The sequence below is a fragment of the Trichosurus vulpecula genome, chromosome 6 (genome assembly GCF_011100635.1).
Source record: "Trichosurus vulpecula isolate mTriVul1 chromosome 6, mTriVul1.pri, whole genome shotgun sequence".
In the NCBI taxonomy this organism is placed as follows: Eukaryota; Metazoa; Chordata; class Mammalia; order Diprotodontia; family Phalangeridae; genus Trichosurus; species Trichosurus vulpecula.
The window spans coordinates 106,355,550-106,374,582 of NC_050578.1; the positions used below are offsets into that span (position 1 = coordinate 106,355,550).

A 19,033-nucleotide genomic window follows, 5' to 3' on the forward strand; every position below is an offset into this window, starting at 1 on the left:
TGCTAGTTAAATAGAAATTAATCTGGTCCAATCTCTCATTTTACAGGTAAGGAAATTAAGGCACAGAAAGTCCAAATGACTTCTCTAGACCACATGGGTGGTAAGGGATTTCAAAACCAAGACTCCCAAAATCCAAGGCTCTTTCCACGGCATCCATCGCCAAGGCTATCATGTGACACATGTCAAGACATACCAAATGAATAAAGGTGTCTTAGAAATAAACTAAATCTATCACTGGCTACAACAGTAAAATTAACAGAGCAGGTGAGTCATTAAAAAGAGAAATAATAACAAATAAATTCTCAATCTGGAGTGAAAACCAGACACTCTGTCCACAAGAGTGTCACATGTTAAATAGATGTTGAGAAATCTGAGGGCACTGAGGCTTAAGCAACTGTTGTACTGTCGTTCTTCAGAGTGATGACTTTTTTTAACAGAGAATTCATAAGATGAACTGAAAAAAATCACAAAAAAAAAACCCACAGGAATATGAAACTACATGTACTATAATCACAAACAAATCTGAAAACTGGGACACAGAAAATGCATTCCATCTGTATACATTTCCTATCAATTGTTACTTCATACATATACATGATATACGTAAATTTCAAATTATTTATTCACTAAGTAACATAAGATGGGATAATACCCATATATCCACTATACACAGTATGGATATAATTCAATTGAAAAATAATTAAAAATTAACTTTTTAAGAGAGTTACCTCCTTCCCTCAAAATATTTTCCTATATCAGTTTTTTCCACCTATTGGGGAAACCAATTTAGAGTTAAAGTTGGTATTTTAATTATCCTCAATCTTTCGTTTCTAGGCCCTCCCATTAAAATATAACAGATTCTCACAAGGATACCTGAGTCACTAAAAGATCCTCCTTCTTAAACAAAAACATATTTAATTATATTTTGTCTACTTTTACTACCCCTCCACTCAAAGAGCTTACCATTGGTATAACTGAAGATAGTCACAACCCCCCTGGGACATAGTTACTTTTATCTGTAAAATGACTAGCTGGCACCTGAGGCTCTTTTCAGATTGCTTTTACCTCATCATGGCTCACAGGTGTCATACAGAGAACAGGCTCTCAAAGGTGCTCATACCAAGCTGGAAAGACTCAAAGTATGGACTCAGTGGTAATCTTAGAATAAGATTCCTCTTGCAAGGCAAAACCACAACCCAGAATTATTTTGACTGGGGTAAAAAAAAAAAGGTGGGGAGAGGGGAAAATTACTTACGAAGACTACCTTGGCCCAGCCTAGGCTAACTACCGGCCTCAGAGAGAGGCTCACCACAAAAAGCTGACTCCATGAAGACTATCAACTATGGCACAGAAGAGGTATTAATTGGCTTCCCTAGACGGACAAATTGAAGTAATGACAGCGTGCACCTCCTGAAATACTGAAGGATATAGGTTTAGTGTTAAACATTTTATCTCTCAATTTTCTGAAGGTGCACAATACATATGTGGCATCTATACTAACACTTATCCAGAAGACTCCATTCCTGGAGCTTCCTAGATTTATTGTGCCCGTAATTTTTTTATTATTTTAATAGTAAAAATAAAATCATCCAAAGCATTAACTGTGCTTCTATATGTGAAGGAGAAGGAGGGCGAGGAGGGGGAAGGGAAAGGTGGGGGGAGGGGGAGAAGGGAAGGGGGAGAGGGAGGAAGAAGAACCTGAAGGACAACACCAATGTTCCCCAATAGTAAGAGATATGTAGTCTCCACCTTCCTCATTTAAATGAGGTTCAAATGAGATAATATTTTAAAAGCATTTAGCACAGTTCCTAGCACATAGTAGATACTTATTAAATGTTTGTTTCTTTTCTTCCTTCCATCAAGGGAAATTTGAACACAGCTAACCAAGAATTACAAAGTTAGAAGGGACCTCAGCAGACTAATCCAAACCCTATTTGAGACACTCCTACTAAGAAGTAAGTTTTTGGTTACATAGCTTCTCTTTGAACGTCTCCAGTGACAAGGAACTTACTCCTTTCCAAGAAAAGGAAATTCATTTGAACAAGTCAAGCTGTAAGAAAGTTTCTTCTACTGAGCTAATGACTACCTCCTTGTAACTTCCATCCACTGGTTCTAATTCTGGGCCTCTCCCTCCTCTCCCCCAACTCCATGAAATTCCACATGACCAACCTTTCAAACACAGGATGTCCCAACAGTTTTAGTGAGGTTTTCAGTTATTAAAGCTGAACACTGCACTAAGTTTGGGACAACTTGCCTATGTTTCCTTTAACCAATATTCATAGAATAGTACCCACAACATCCAAGATCCACCCTCCCAAAAAATGAAAATAAAAAAGCTACTCCCCACCCCCACCAATTAGCACTAGGTTCCAGTATTTTTTTTCTACTTATTTATTTATTTTTAATTTAATGTTTTTAGTTTTCAACATTGATTTCCACAAGATTTTGAGTTATGAATTTTCTCCCCATCTCTGCCCCCCCACCCCAAGACGGCATATATTCTGATTGACCCGTTCCCCAGTCAGCCCTCCCTTCTGTCATCCCACTGCCCCCACCCCCTTTTCTCTTACTTTCCTATACGGCAAGATAGATTTCTATGCCCCATTCCCTATATATCTTATTTCCCAGTTGCATGCAAAAACAACTTTTTTTTTTAAAACATTTGTTTTTAGAAGTTTGAGTTTCAAATTCTCTCCCTTCTTCCCTCCCCACCCACCTTCCTTGAGAAGGCAAGCAATTCAACACAGGCCACACATGTATCATTATGCAAAACACTTCCATAATAGTCATGTTGTGAAAGAGTATTTTTCCCTCCCTCCTATCCTGTCCCCCTTTATTCAATTTTCTCCCTTGACCCTGTCCCTTTTCAAAAGTGTTTGCTTTTGACTACCTCCTCCCCCAATCCGCCCTCCCTTCTATCATCCCTGCCTCTTATCCTCTTCCCCTCTACTTTCCTGTATGGTAAGATACCCAATTGAGTGTGTATGTTATTCCCTCCTTAAATCAAATCCAATGAGAGCAAGATTCACTCATTCCCTTTCACCTGCCCCCTCTTCCCTTCCATTATAACTGCTCTTTCTTGACACTTATTTGAGATAACTGAACTCATTCTATCTCTGACTTTCTCCTTCTCCCAATATATTCCTTTCTCACCCCTTAATTTTATTTTTTTAGATATCATCCGTTTATATTCAACTCACCCTGTGCCCTCTAGCTGTGTGTGTGTGTGTGTATACATATGTGTGTATATGTATGTATGTATATTCCCTTCAACTACCCTAGTACTGAGAAAGGTCTAAAGGTCTCATGAGTTACAAATATCAACTTTCCATGGAGGCATATAAACAGTTCAACTTTAATAAGTCCCTTATGATTTCTCTTTCCTATTTATCTTTTCATGTTTCTCTTGATTCTTGTATCTGAAAGTCAAATTTTCTATTCAGCTCTAGTCTTTTGCCCTGGAGTATTATACTCAGTTTTGCTGGGCAGGAAGTTCTTGGTTCTAATCCTAGCTCCTTTGACCTCCAGAATATCATATTCCAAACCCTTTGATCCCTTAATGTAGAAGCTACTAGTTCTTGTGTTATCCTGACTGTGTTTCCACAATACTCGAATTGTTTCTTTCTGGCTGCTTGTGTCTACAATATTCCTAGGAGCTTTCTCTTTGGGATCTTTTTCAAGAGGTGACCAGGGGATTCTTTCCATTTCTATTTTACCCTCTGGTTCTAGAATACCAGGAAAGTTTTCCTTGATAATTTCTTGAAAGATGATGTCTAGGCTCTTTTTCTGATCATGGCTTTCAGTAGTCCAATAATTTTAAAATTATCTCTCCTGGATCTATTCTCCAGGTCGGTGGTTTTTCCAATGAGATATTTCACATTGTCTTCCACTTTTTCATTCCTTTATTTCTGTTTTATAATATCTTGATTTCTCATAAAGTCACTAGCTTCCACTTCTTCCATTCTAATTTTTAAGGCAGTATTTTCTTCAGTGGTCTTTTAGACCTCCTTTTCCATTTGGCTAATTTCTGCCTTTTAAGGCATTCTTCTCCTCACTGGCTTTTTGGAGCTCTTTTGCCATTTGGGTTGGTCTATTTTTTTAAGGTGTTATTTTCTTCAGTATTTTGGGATCTCCTTTAGCAAGTTGTTGACTTGTTTTCGTGATTTTCTTGCCTCACTCTCATTTCTCTTCCCAATTTTCCCTCTACTTCTCTTACTTGCTTTTCCAAATCCTTTTTGACCTCTTCCATGGCCTGAGACCAACGCGCATTTTTCTTGAAGGCTTTTTATGTAGGATCTTTCACTTTGTTGACTTCTTCTGGCTGTATGTATTGATCTTGTTTGTCACTAAAGAAAGATTCTATAGTCTGAGTCCTTTCATGCTGCTTGCTCATTTTCCTATCCATTTACTTGCCTTCTGAGTTCTTTATCAGGATATGACTGCTTTCAGAGTGGAGAGTGCTATGTCCCAAGCTTCATGGATTTTGCACTGCTGTTCTCAGAGCTACTTTGATTCCGAGGTGGTATGATGCTCCTCTCCTGGTCTGTGCTCTGGTCTATGAGTGCAGGCACTCCTTTCTGCCAGGTAACCACCAGGAGGAGTCCCTCTCCACAGCCACCACAAGCTCTGCCAAACCAGTGCTCCTCCTCCCCCAAGAACCAACAACCAGGACTGGGATCCAGATCTGAGCAGGACAAAGCAAAAGCACACTGCCTCAGCATCAGCAAAGAGATCCCTGCACTCCCACTCCGATCAGCCACCTGATTCCCCACTGTGTGGGTCTCAGGCTGGAAGCAGCTGCCACCGCTGCTGCCACCGTCACTGCAGCAACCTCCACCGTGCACTTCCCTCACCCAAATCCAACAGTTTTCTCTCTGACCTATTCCACCGTCTTTGGCCTTTGTGGGTTGAAAAGCCAGAGTTAACTGCCAGAGTTCAATGATTCAGGGCCTGGTGTACTGTGGCCTGGTATGTCCTGGCATGGCCCACCTTGGGCTGTGCTCTGATCCCAGCATCGTGAGACAGACCCTTCCCAGCACCATCCAGGTCATCCTGAGCTGGAGACTTGTCTCCATCTGTTATTTCGTGGGTTCTGTAGCTCTAGAATTTGTTTAGAGTCCTTTTTTACAGGTGTTTGGAGAGATTTGGGGGAGAGCTGAAGCAAGTTCCTGTTTTCAAGCTACCATCTTGGCTCCACCAGCTCTAGTACTTTTTAAGACAAATGAGTGGATAATTTATTTTCTTTTTTATGGTGTCAGAAAAAAGAAAGAAATATTGATCATGTTGAGACTAAGAACTCCACAAATTAATTCACAGATTCTCATCCAAATCTCCAGACGTGTGTGTGTGTATGTGTGTGTGTTGAGGGGAGGAGGGAGAAAAGAGGAGGTCTGGAGAGGGGGAGATCAAGAGAATCCTACAGAACTCTGAGGGCAGACATGATTTCAACACCAACAGAATCGACTGAAAGTAGCTACAAATGGAGGAAAAGACATATAGACTAACTGGAAGCTGTGGAGACATCAGACGGTGTCTATTCCCTTGGCTGAGCAAATGGAACCTTCAGCACAATAGGATGGTCTCCACAACTAAGTGGAAAAGACTGGTCAACCCTAACTCCAAATTTCCTAAAACTCCGTAAATGCTGATGACACTCTCCTTCCAACTTTGCCCACCCAATGTCGGTCACTGTTTCATTCATTTATACACACACACACACACACACACACACACACACACACACACCTCAAAATCCAAGAGTCTGTCTTTTTCTTTTTAAGGGGGGAAGGCAGGGCAATTGGGGTTAAGTGACTTGACCAAGGTCACACAGCTAGTAAATGTCTCAAGTGTCTGAGGTCACATTTGAACTCAGATCCTCCTGACTCCAGGGCTGGTACTCTACTCACTGCGCTGCCTAGCTGCCCCAAAGAGTCTGTCTTTTTAAAAAGAGTACAGGGATAAGGGGGAGGAAGAGACAAGAGGCATATTACAAAAAAAATAAATAAATAACTCAAATAGATGAACACCGACTTTGAAAATCAGAGGCTGCTTTCATAGTTTCTCCCCTCAAACTATACAATTAACATGCATGGTTTTTTTTTATTAAAAAGTTTATGACAGCTATCATTCCAACCATAACTCCTCTTAGTTATAAATCCATGCCAAATACTACACCAGGCAGAGTGCTTCTTTGAGACTGGAAATGAGATTTCATTTCCTGGCGTTCCCGCTCTTCCAATCAGCCTGCAGCCTCCTTTAGAATGTCACCATAAAGTCGGTAGGAGAAGCTTTTCTCACAATCACAGAACCTCAGGAGAAGGAAAGGATCTCCCACAGAAACTAAGATAATGTTCCAAAAGCCTGGGTCAGCTCAGGTCACTTACCCAGCTTAAGAGCCTCTGGGAGCTCTTGTTCCTTTTAAGACAGTTTGGCCTTCCAGCCCACCCAGCCCTAAATCTTCTCTCATATTACTCTCTCCCTCACACAAATGTTTCAGCCAAACTGGCCTGTTTGCTGTTCTGTGAACTTGGCTTCCCATCTCCCACTTTGCACAGGAAATTAAAATACTAGAAATATACTCCTTCCTCCACTGTACTTCTCAGAAGACTTAGACCCTTTTAAGATTCAATGAAAGGTCAAAAGACATCAATTTAAAAAAAATTTAAGTCTCAAAGGAGAGGCCACCTCCTAAAGCAGGGTTCTTCACCTAGGATCTGTAAACTTATTTTTTAAAAAATATTTTGATAACTGTATTTCAATATAATTGGTTTCCTTGTCATTTTGCATGTTTTATTTTATGCATTAAAAAAATCATCCTGAGAAGGGAGCCGTGACACACAAAAAGTTAAGAAGCCCTCTCATACAGGAAATTTTTTTCCAGATTTCTCTTAGTTAAGTAATCTCTTCAAATTATCTCACACTTGTTCATCCAAGTAAATGTTTTATCCCTCAAGAGAAAGTAAGCTCCATAAAGGACAAAGGCCGTTCTTCTTCTGATCTTTTACACTGCCAGGACCCAGCACAAAGCCTTACACATTTTAAGTACTTCACAAGGACTTACTGAATTGAATCAGGTCCCGTGAGGTCAATGCACTTATATAATGTCTCTCTATGAGCACGCCAAAGACTCATACAGAAATTTTGTAATCCGTCATTTGTACTGCCATCCTACCTTATTGCCTCTCACGGGATCTGACCTTTGGGGATGCTTTATCTATGTAGAGCACAGAAAGTTAAGTGTTTTGAGGCTTCCCAAAACAAGTAAGTGGGCAAGCCTTGCTCACAATTAATATATGGAGTTCCTGGTAACTCCAAGCCTTGCCCTGTGATCACTCTTTCTTCAACTCCCAAAGCATGATGGATCGGACCTGGCGTCCTTCTGCTCTTTCCAGTCTCTAAGGCAAACAAGACAGAACCACTCTCCTCCAAGTCAAGTTGAATTTTCTCTTCGCCTGGTTTGCCAAAAGTGCCACAGGGTAGAAAATCAAAACGACCAACCATGTGTTGGAATTTCTTCCAACAGAACTTCCCCCCCATCCCTCCCTCCTCCAACTTCTCTCTCAAAACCCTCGATTCCCATGTGGAAACATATGACCAAACAGAACTATACTCCTACCGCTTTCAAACATCTATTTTAAGTGGTACGTTCTAATGAGGCGGGCGAATTCCTCTCCTACTGTAACATACCAGGAACCTCCAGGCTAACCTGGACACAAACCTCACAAGGAGAACTTTAAGGAGCTCTTTTGAAGTGAGGTTTAGGCAACAGTAAAACTTAGTCAAAGGGCTCAGGAGGGTATTTCTCCCCTGAAGATTATACTAGGAAACAAAAATAACACCAAAGCCACCGTCTGCAGACTTTGTTCTATGGATCCCTAGTGTTTCCTATACCATGAGTGGGGGGCCTGCTAGGAAAATGTTCATGCTGTTGGTATTTTTTGCACTAAGTGAAATTACAGACAAAAATTTTTTAGTATGAGAACAGACTCAACTTACTTGCTTTTTTTCTTCCAAAATTTCTCAGAACCCCCCTTCATCTCAAGGGTAACCCCACATCCCTGGGTAATCATTTATGAGTTTTGTCAGTACATTTCAAATCTCGAAGGGTTCTTCTCAAGGGGCACCTGGAGAACTGGGGTCTTGAATTCCATAGCTAGTGCTAAGCCATCTGGCCTGTTACTTGTCAATGCTAGGCTTCAGTTTCCTTAATCTATTAAGCTGTTAACACTGATCTACCTCCAGTGGCCAGGGTGACCATTAGGCACTTGTCCAATGTCCACAGGAGGGGTGCAAAGTAATAAAAGAAAACTAATCCAAGAATTCCCAGGATGGAGATAGAATAAAGAGTAATGGAACCCTGTAAATTCAGCTGTCCCCTTCTATGTTACTCTCCCTGCTGGATGCTTTAACACATGGAACTGTTTTTAAAAAATAAAACTGAATCTTCACAAAATAATATAAGATTCCCATGCTGGTTTGTAACATACCATGACAGGTTAATTTCTTCTACACAAGTATCAACTATTTTTCTTAAACCATGAACACTCTTCACTAAACATACTAAGCAGGGCAACTGTTAAATTTTGATCTAGGCTCTTCTTTCTTTTTAAATTTTCATATAGCATAACCCATGGGAAAAAAGGGTTAGTGTAAAATACCACCTCCTTTACAGGGTCTTTCTCCCTGATTCAAGCAAGGCTTCCCCCTACCAACAAAACTACTTTGTACTGATTTTCATCTATGCCGATGCTTTTTCCCACAATAAAAGATAAGCTTATTGAGGGTAGGGACTGGTCTGCTATTTTGGTCTTTGTCCTCTGATGCGAAGGGCCTCAGTAAGTACTCAATAAATGCCTGCTGAATGAAGAAATGCTTACAAATACTTACTGGCAGGAATGATGAACTCTCCGTGTAAATCATACGTCATCAGGGGCTCAGGAAGACTTCTGTTAAAAACAAATAAAAAGACATCAAATTACCAAACGCGACCTCACGTGCATCAGATCTATCCGGATCTGTTACGGAAAAGGTTTTCAATGTGCTGGGTTGTTATCCCTTCCTGAAGAGGAGCTTCTTGAATCACACAGCTACATTTCTAAGTATGCCCAATCCAAAGGACTCACCTTATTAAGAGCTCTTTGGGGAAAGTGCAGTACAAAAGCTAACAGCTGGCAAATCACTGCCTACATTAAACCAGTGATACCACCCCATCAATTTTGGGAAAGATCATTTAGAACAATGGATTTTTAAAAAAAATATAAATCGATAAATAGGATGGATTACCAAGCCAAAACTGTTTTTAGAAAGGTTAGAAATTGGGAAAAATGGGTATTCTGTACAATTGTCATGGAAATGTCATTCAAGTCTATCTGTAAATAAACAAAGATATTTTTAAAAAGATGTTTAAAGAAATCAAAAGAAGCAACATTTTCTTCCTTTTCCCAAACTGCTTTTAAGAGACATAAAATTCTTCAATTGGATGCATTAAAATAATAAAAGAAGGCAAAAAATACTAGTAATGACAAAAATTCAAAAACATTCACTCTCTGCGCTCCTAACCAAAATTACAAAACGGCCCACAAAAGCACTCTGCCCGCAGCACATGGCTCAAACCAGCCCACTTGTTCCCTACTCTTTCAAAACTAATGTAAAACCCCAGCGAATTTATCATTAATGAATATTAGGAGCACCTTCTAAAGCCTAAAACACTGTTAAAGGAAAGTCACTAACCTCTTGCCTCCTTCTCACCCGTTTCCCTTCTACTTGTCCTGTATCTACCACATAGGTTCTAGGTGGCACAGTGGACCTGAAGTCATGAAGACGTGAGTTTGAATCCTGACTCAGTCATTGAGTGTGTGACACTGGGCAAGTCACTTAATCTTTCTCTGCCTCAGTTTCTCCATCTGGAAAATGGTAATGATGATGATGATAATAACTACCCAACGCCTCGCAGGGATGTTGTGAGGATCAAATATGAAAGATATTGAGGTCCTTGTAGCAACAATGCTACTTGCTGCTCCTGTGGCTGTGTAAGGCTAATAACACCAGCACACAGGAGGGCTGCTAGCAGGGATTCTTTGATCTGCTTTTCTAAGGAAAGCAACTTTGACGGGTTAACAATCTTACTTTAATTAGACATACATATATCATCCACTTAGCTCAGAGGAGCACCCTGAACTTCAGAGAAAATACAAACAGAAATTACAAGCAGAATTTATATAAACAGAGCAAATAACACAAATCAGCAGACAGGGCTTCTAGCTGTCTCACCATGGCAATACATACATAGTTACCAGAGAGAGAAGCACCAACATCTATCTGGGTTTTCAAAGCCAGGGGGCTCCTTAAAGGCTACCCAGAGTCTTGTCTGGCCAAATCACAGGAACAGTTTCCCAATGAGTGAGCCCCAAATAAAATGCTAACCTCAGAGTGTATATACACATCTTCAGGGTCAGAGTGCTTCACACCTCTCATGACCTAACTAGCAAAAGGGTGTGGGCCTTCCTACAAACAAAGGCAAGACTCAATCAAAGCCACTTGATTGCCCCAATGCTGAGAAGCACTCCAAAACAAAAAACAACAAAAACTCCCACTTTGTTTGCCCTTACAGTCCTTCATTCTCAAAGAGGACCAAAATGACATCCCCACATCAGGGGTAAGACACAGTGCATCCCACTGCGGCTGATCAGACTAATACGATCTAGGAAGGTTCTATCACAGGTGGGGCACAAATTGTCCATATGGACATTTGGAGTGGAACTGTCTCTAAATCTGCACACCTCATGTTTCTTTTGAGCTACTGACATTTTGCTTTGCTCACAGAGCACAGCTCCTTCTTTGATGTGGGCACACCATGTTGGGCGGTTCTGTGCCATGTAAAGTATGTAAAATGCTTTATAAAGCATAGAGTACTTTATATATGTTAGCTACATGCCACGGTGGGCTGTTCGGCCTAAAAAACATATTATTCAGAGCCCCTAATGAGGAAAGGAAGAGTTTAAACATAAAGGAAAAATCCATGAGCCCTGGAATTCAGATCAACAAACACTTGTTTTTGTCATTCTTTAGTCGTTTTTCAGTCATGTCCAACTTCTCATGACTCCATCTGAGGTTTTCTCAGCAAAGATACTGGAATGGTTTGCCAGCTCATTTTACACATGAGGAAACTGAGGCAAACAGGGTTAAGTAACTTGCCCAGGGTCAAACAGCTAGTAAGTGTCTGGGGCTGTATTTGAACATAGGAAGAGAAGTCTTCCCTGACTCCTGGCCTGGCACTTTATCAACTGCACCACCTAGCTGCCCTCAAACATTTATTAAGCCCCTAAAATCTGCAAGAAGCTGTGTGGCAAATAAGACCTGAGTTCAAGTCCCAACACACACACACACACACACATACACACACACACACACACACACATACACACACACACACACACACACACACACACACACACACACACACACTATTGTAATCCTAGAGACAAATGTTTAGCTTCAGAATGCCCTAAGCAAATCAGGACGACTAGAGGTCGCAGAGACAGTGCCAAAAGAAAGTGGTAGTTTCCTCACCTGGAAACTGGGGATACCTCACGCCAAAGAAATCACAGGTCCATTTCCCATCCCTATCTCTACCACATGCAAGGCACCATGCTACCAAAAGCAAAATAAATAATTCCTGCCCTCCAAGCACTAATGTTACATATGTAGCTACATGGCACTTCGGACAGAGTGCTAGGATTGGAGTCAGGAAGACCCGAGTACAAATCAGGCTGTGTGACCCTGAGAAGTCACAGAACCTGTGCTTTCCTTAGTTTTCTTAGTTACAAAATGGGGATAATAAAGCATCTACCTCACAAGGGGGCTATGGAGTTCAAATGAGATAATATTTGTAAAGCACATAGGAGACCTTAAAGTGCTATATAAATGCCAGCCATTATTATTATCAATTACTATCACATTCTACTGAGACTATGTCCTTTCAGAATAAGCAAACAAGAAGTAGTTAAGAAAAGGGACATTCTTGTATAAGAAAAGAAGAGCTAGAAAATGCAAAGAAGAAAAAAAAATGAGTAGGTGGAGGGTGGGGGGCACCATGAGGGTTTTAATTCCAGGGCTGATGAAACATATTCACAACTTTTTCCAATGAGTGTGCAACCTAGGATATAAGACCAGAACAACCACTTTACATCATGCATAATAAATATTTCTAATGCTGGGGCAGCTCAAATCAAAATGCCAACTGTTATAAATAGACTCTCTGCTTGCTGTTTGACGGCATCCCCCTGACTCCTCTCCCAATATGCTTCTGGGTCACATCGTCCTATCACAACAGAATCTACAATGAGTCTGAGAATCTACCTTCTCAACCATAGGACAGTTAGCATGTCCTCTGAGTCACAATGTGGGGTCGAGGGAGATGGGGTCTGGCCACAAGAAAAATTCTATTGCAACCGATTAAAAAGAACAAGCATGGCTAGAAAGAAGAGCTAGGTGAGGATGCTCCCAATAAGCCCTTTGAGGAGATGACAGGCCCATTAAGTGTCCCACACTGCTCCTTTTAGGACTTTTCCAATGTATTGTTAGGTTTTTGCTGATTTTTTTCCTCCTTTTTTTTGTCTTTAAGAAATAGTATTTGTTGGGGGGGAGGGAGAGAAAATTGGGAACTCAAAAACTTGTGGAACTGAGTGCTGCAAACTAAAAATAAAAAATAAATTTTTAAAAAAGGATTTAAAGAGGCAGCTAGGTGGCGCAGCGAATAAACCACCAGCCCTGGAGTCAGGAGGACTTGAGTTCAAATCCCACCTCAGACACTAGCTGTGTGACCTTGGGCAAGTCACTTAACCCCAACTGCCTGGCCCTCCCATCTCCAATTTTTTTTTTTAAAAAAAAGAAACTTTTTAAGGATTAAAAACAGAAATAGTATTTGCTGTATGGGATGGCTCTCTGGGAGGTGGGGAAGGGAAAGGATGCTAAGGGAAATATGGTGATGTAAAAGACATTGATAAAAACTTATTTAAAAAAAACATACATTACAACAAACACCCAAAGGGAAGCATCATAGGACTTTGGAAAGAATACTTTCTAATCCTCCACCTGGGCTCCCATCCTCCACAATCAGGCTGGACCTCAAGAATCAGATCCCGCTGCACCTGGGGATGTTAATCCACTTATTTGGGGAGCTCCTGCCCTAAAACCCAATTCAGAAGATTGGTGAGAGTAACTGCAAATTAGCCTCCTTTTGTCATTCATTCTATGTACTGGCTTGTCCTTCACATCCTATCCAGGCATCCACCCAAACCATCTTGCCATTCACCTGCCAGCATCCATACCTTTTGCCACGCCCCTTCTCACTACTCTTTCCCGGGCCACCACTGTCCTCTCATACATGGTGTTTTTCCCTATTAGAATGGAAGCTCCTGGAGGGCAAGAGCTATCCCTCCTATCTGATTTGTAAATCCCTTTTTATTCACTCATTCCTACAAACTCCCATTTCCCCTTCAGTTTTACAACTCATATATATTGCTGAAAACGGAATTTATACTCTAATAAGAAATGAAATAGTTGGCACCTGATGACTGTAACCAAGTAGAGGGGGGAAAAATGGGCTCTGAAGCCAGAAGGGGAAAGAGGAAAATACCATGCACAAGATAAACCACATCCTTTTCCTTCTTGGACTCTCTTTTATTTTGGTAGGTGGTTTCGAAGGCAAGGTGGGCTTTTTCTGGCTGAGATGCTTGGGGCATCAGAGGAGGGCGAGGTGACATGAGCTGTGGGGGAATCACTTTCCCAACAGAATCCACATTCATTCCCTTGAATGGCTATGCCAATATTTTCATCAGCTGAATTCATTTTCCTAGGCAAAAACTCCACAGGCAAAATGAAAGTGGACGAGTCAACTCAACTGTGCTCTGCTCAGGTCAGGGTCTCACCAGGAAACTCATCAGCAATGGCTAATTCTAAATACTGTTATCTCCGCTGTAAATAATGCCAGGAAAAGAGAGCTGACATTAAGCAGAGTATTTTGAAAGGAGATTTTTCAAAGCAACCAAGACATAGCCAATCTTCTCAAGGAGAGACATTGTATCTAGACTGAACACTTCATTATATCTAGCTATCCATAATCTATATATGGAGGAGTAAAGACAGATGAAACTCACCCACACAAGTGTTTCCTCGATACTGATTTTTCAAAATAACATGAAACCTAATAGGTCAAAGTAAGATAATGAGAATAATGTGGAAAGAGTTGCAATGGTCAGAGGCCAAACCTGTATAGAGTGTATCGCAGAGTACCATGAGCTAGAAAGCAAAGAGTCTGCAATAACTAAAAAGATCCTTTGGTTTCAACTCTAACCTTGTCTAGCAAGAAGCAAAGGAGGGAACCAAAAAAAGAAAGGATTTATAATACCAGAGGAGTAAGAGAATTAATTATAACTGAAAACACTGACCCAGTAAACTTGGAAAATGATAACAGCTAGTTTGCTTCTATTTCTTTATATCTTAGGCCATGCATGCATGTATGTGTTTACACATGCACACGTACCCTGTAGCAGAGACAGCCTGGGGTAGCAGAAAGAGTACATAACTGGCAGGAAGACGACCTGGGTTTGAGTCTGGAATCCAACACTTAAACTATACAACCATAAACATGGTTTATGATCCTCGGGCCTTCATTTTCTCACCTACAAAATGGAGCTGATAATATCTGCACCATCTGCTCCGTAGGGTCGGTGGGAGCCAAGTCTCATGCAAAATCACACAGCACTAGAGAAACATTTCTTATTATTTTTTAATCGATCCTTTTACTTGCCTTGGGAAGGGGATTCCAAGTGAGCTAGCTCCCTCTACCAACACAGACCAGCCCTTGCTTTAAGTGACCAGGAACCTCTATCTCCTATCATAGGGATAGGCACAGGTACAAGAATTACGATATCATTGACACAGGGCAGTGGTTCTCAAATACTTTGGTTTCAGGAATCCTTTAGGCTCTTAAAAATTATTATGACTCCAAGGAAATTTGATGTGGATTACACTTACCGATATTTACAGTACTAGGAATTAAAACACCCTAATATTATTATGAAAAGAATTTTGATATCATGAGTCCCATAAAAGGATCTTGGGGACTCTGGCAGGACTCTAGGAGAGTCCCAATAAGCCCTTTGAGGAGGTGGCAGGTCCATTAAGTGTCCCACAGTGCACCTTTGGGGATGTTTCTAAATGTACTGTTAGGTTTGTGCTGATTTTTTTTCTCATCTCTAAGAAATAGTATCTGTTACATGGGATGGCTCTCTGGGAGGCTGGAAAGGGAAGGGATACTAGAAGAAACTATAGTGATGTAAAAAACAAAAGACATCCATAAAAACTTATTTTAAAAAACTTACACTGCAACAAACACACAAAAAAGGAGGCATCATGGGACTACGGAAAGAATACTTTCAGGACTGCTGACATCAGGAATTTCCAGGTGAAGAAACTCCCTGTACTAAAGCAGACTGGCGCCTTCACCTCATTTATAGTCTCATAAGAGAGTTGCCCAGAAGAGGTTAAGTGATTTATGTGTCATAAGTAGAACTTGAGTCAAGATATTTATGAGTGAAGCTGGATCTCTAGCAACTACCCCAAGCTATCTCACATTTATCATCATCATCATCATCATTATTACTAGTACTTCCAGTACTAGTAATACTACTACCACCACCACCACCACCACCACCACCACCACTTACCAGCACAAGCACCACCACCACTACTATTAACTATTATTTACATAACGGCTCCAGAATAATTATGATCATTTTTATCATTTAATTGAAGCACTTACATGATGATATAACAGAAGCCTAAAAGTACTGGGTGTGTTGGTATAGCCCAAGGTCAACTATCCACAACTTAATGATAATCATGATAACTTAGGTCACAGGTTACTGAAATACAAGGGGGAAAAAAAGTATCACAGCTTCCATTAGTATGAGAAGTTCCCAGTACGGGGATTCCTTCCACTAGTGCAGATTACAATTCATGTTTTAGGATGTAGGTTCTAAAGTGTTAGTCAAAGTATATCAAGGTCAAATGATGTGCCTCCAATCATTCAGCAACCAAATGCACATATGAGGATGGATTTGCACCCACAACTTCCTGATGCCATCATGCTCAGGCTTTTATCTAGTATGCCAAATAGCCTCTTGCTCACAGGCTGTTCATAAAGAAATCACCAAAAAATAGTCGTGATCCGTACTCCTTTAAACTATCAATGCTTTTAGAGCATTTGAATTCAATAATTGAGTCTTTTGAAAAAACTATTCCTAGTGAAATCGAAAGTTCTATTTACTTTGAGAGAAATCTAAAGCCTGTTTTAAAATAATAATATTATCATCTTTTACAAAATCATGAGGCCCTATCCTAACCACAGGGTGTGGATCATGATCATAATTCTCAGCATTTACTTCTATTCTCCTTTTTTCTCCTTGTACCCCAGGCTGCCTATGGCTAATTCCATAATCGTAAACCTCATCCTACTGAATTACATCTCTCTTTTTTAAAGCAACTTGGCGCATAAAAAATTTATATGCTTTTCCCCATAACTTTATCTCCAATTAGAAAAATTATTTAACAAAACAGATTTTTTCCCCTTTAAATCCCACATTTCTATTCTCTTTTCTTTTCTTCCCATTCTTTTGACATTTTTGCACTGTGAAACTTAAGCTTGTTGAAAAAGCTTATCAAATCAAAGCTCCTTCTCAGTTTTTGCGGAAAAGTTCTAGCAGCTTCACACACCCATAGTGTTTACGTGGTTCTCCTCTCCGTGTTTTAAGTCAGTAAAAACCCTGAGCTTTGATGTTTGATTTACAAACATAATTCGGGCGTTCCCAAGTTCTAAAAGCAACACTTGAAAAATCTCATGAGGTCCCACCTTCCTTTCTGAACTCTTGTTGTTGGCAGTAACTCAAGTCACATGATTTTGACATGAAAAATGATTTAAAAGCCAATTATGTGCTGAAAAATCTGCTTACTTATTGGGCAAAAATCAATGCTTTCTTTCCCCCCATGAGGACACACTTAAGGGTTGATGGCTGGCATAGACTCCAATGTTAAAATAGCTTGGAAGAGGTGGACAAATTAGATAAATGAAGGGAAAATACAAAACCTCTTCCTAAACTCTCCATGAGCCTCTCCTAGATTCAGTGAAATACACTGACCCATCCTCATTACTTCCTATAACCTCAACTCTGTATATCCATCTGTCCTTAGGAAAATAAATCACTAAGTGTCAGAGTTCTGACAAGCAAGACTTGGTCTTTCCCAGAACAAGTCCTCCATCAACTTTCTGAACACTTGAAGCCCGACCAAAACTTAACTTTAACTTAGGAAAGTTCCATGAAACACCACATATGCATGACTTTTTCTTAAAGTTCATCTTGAAGTCTGCAGAGAACACTGGCTTCCACATAGTTAATATTCCATTTCCCAAACAAGCCACCTATTTCCATTGAAGTTCAAACCTCCAACTCACCTCAAATACTGTTTTAGAGCACTCGTTATAGTCTTCACTTCCCAATCTAAGGAATTTTCAAGGTCCACCTCATTGCATGTTTTGGCATCTAACGAGCAAAAACAGAAATGAAAATAGTTAAAACTTCATACAATCAGAGAACCTCTTTACTAACTCACAAAGCATCAATTTTAATCAGACCAAAGTCAAAATAGTTAACTCCATTCTCATTTACGAATGCATCAAATGCCAGCTCTTAACAGGGTATAAGATAAGAATCATTAAAAACCTCTCAGTAATAGCACCACAGGTAAAAATTTAGGCTACTGTTACCAAGTTATCTGGAGGAAGAGGGTGGTCACAGATACCAGCAACAAAATGGAAGAGGAAAATGGGAACGATTCAGCCACCATATTACAGTGAAAAGGACAATGGATAAAGAAGTCTTAAGACCTAAGTTCAAATCCCATCTCTGGCACATACTATGCAATGATCTTAGAGAAGTCAATTAACCTCTCTGGATCCTTTCATCCATAAAATGAGGGAGCTGACTAGATGGATTCTAAAATCCTTTCCAAGTCTAAATCTATGACCCCCTGATCTTTCTTAGATTGACAACTGCCTACTAAAGCAACTTTCCTTTTACGAGAAATGTACTAACAAGAAGTGTGGCCAAAAGAATATAGTGTTTATAGGAATTGTTTTTATTTGATAAAGTCACTCAAGGAGGTGGCATTAAAGTTCCCATCCCTTGTAACGTGGTGAGAAATTATAGTTAATAAATCAATGACTTTCTGTATGGCATCAGAATCAACAGGCAAATACATACAAGAACTTGATTCTGTGGTTTAGAGCTTAACACTTTCCATGGGCCACCAGTCTCTCTTGAAGACTTAAGGAGAACTGGATCATAGATAAGGCAATGTTTCCATCTATACATAAACCAATAAAGTCATTGTGGCAAGAGACAGCATGGTATAATGGAGGGCCAACCTTACAATCAGGAAGACCAGGGCTCAAAACCCACCTCTGACATTTACTGGTTGGGTGACCCTCCTAGGGCAAGTCACCTAATCTCCACATTTCCCCAGGCAACTCTCAACGACCGACCATGACAGACATGTTGCTAATACGTACTGTGAGAGGGATGAGGTAACATGGGATAGTACAAGAAGCACTGGATCTAATGTCAGAGAACCTGGCTCCATACCCTTGCTCTATCATTTACTGTCTATGTGATCCTTAACTTCTCTAGGGCTTAGTTTCCTCCTCAGTGGATGAGAGAGTTATCTTGATAAAATGAGGTGATTAGCCATCTGAGGTCCTTTCTAGAACTAAATCTATTATCCTATGATGAAACCAGAGATTGGGACATCACCAAAAAAGTTCTTACAAATGTTGCTTTTTTCATTTTTTTTCTTTTGAGACTGGGTCTTCCTACTTCACCCAGCATTCAAGGACCCTCCCTCTGACAGGTACAAAAATTATGACTGACTCCATTTCTGACCTGGATCAATTTATCTCTCCTTAGGCCACATGATA

The 19,033-nt window shown here is 40.3% G+C and overlaps 1 protein-coding gene across 1 annotated transcript in view; it reads right to left on the reverse strand.

Annotated features, from left to right (window-relative positions):
* The window catches only part of ARHGAP10 (Rho GTPase activating protein 10), a 371,669-nt gene that overhangs the window by 118,190 nt on the left and 234,446 nt on the right, over positions 1-19,033 (reverse strand). The window contains exons 15-16 of the mRNA XM_036764654.1: positions 17,513-17,600; positions 8,887-8,945 (exon numbers count right to left, since the gene is read on the reverse strand). Coding sequence (XP_036620549.1) covers positions 8,887-8,945; positions 17,513-17,600 — 147 coding nt within the window. The remainder of the gene's footprint in view (positions 1-8,886; positions 8,946-17,512; positions 17,601-19,033) is intronic.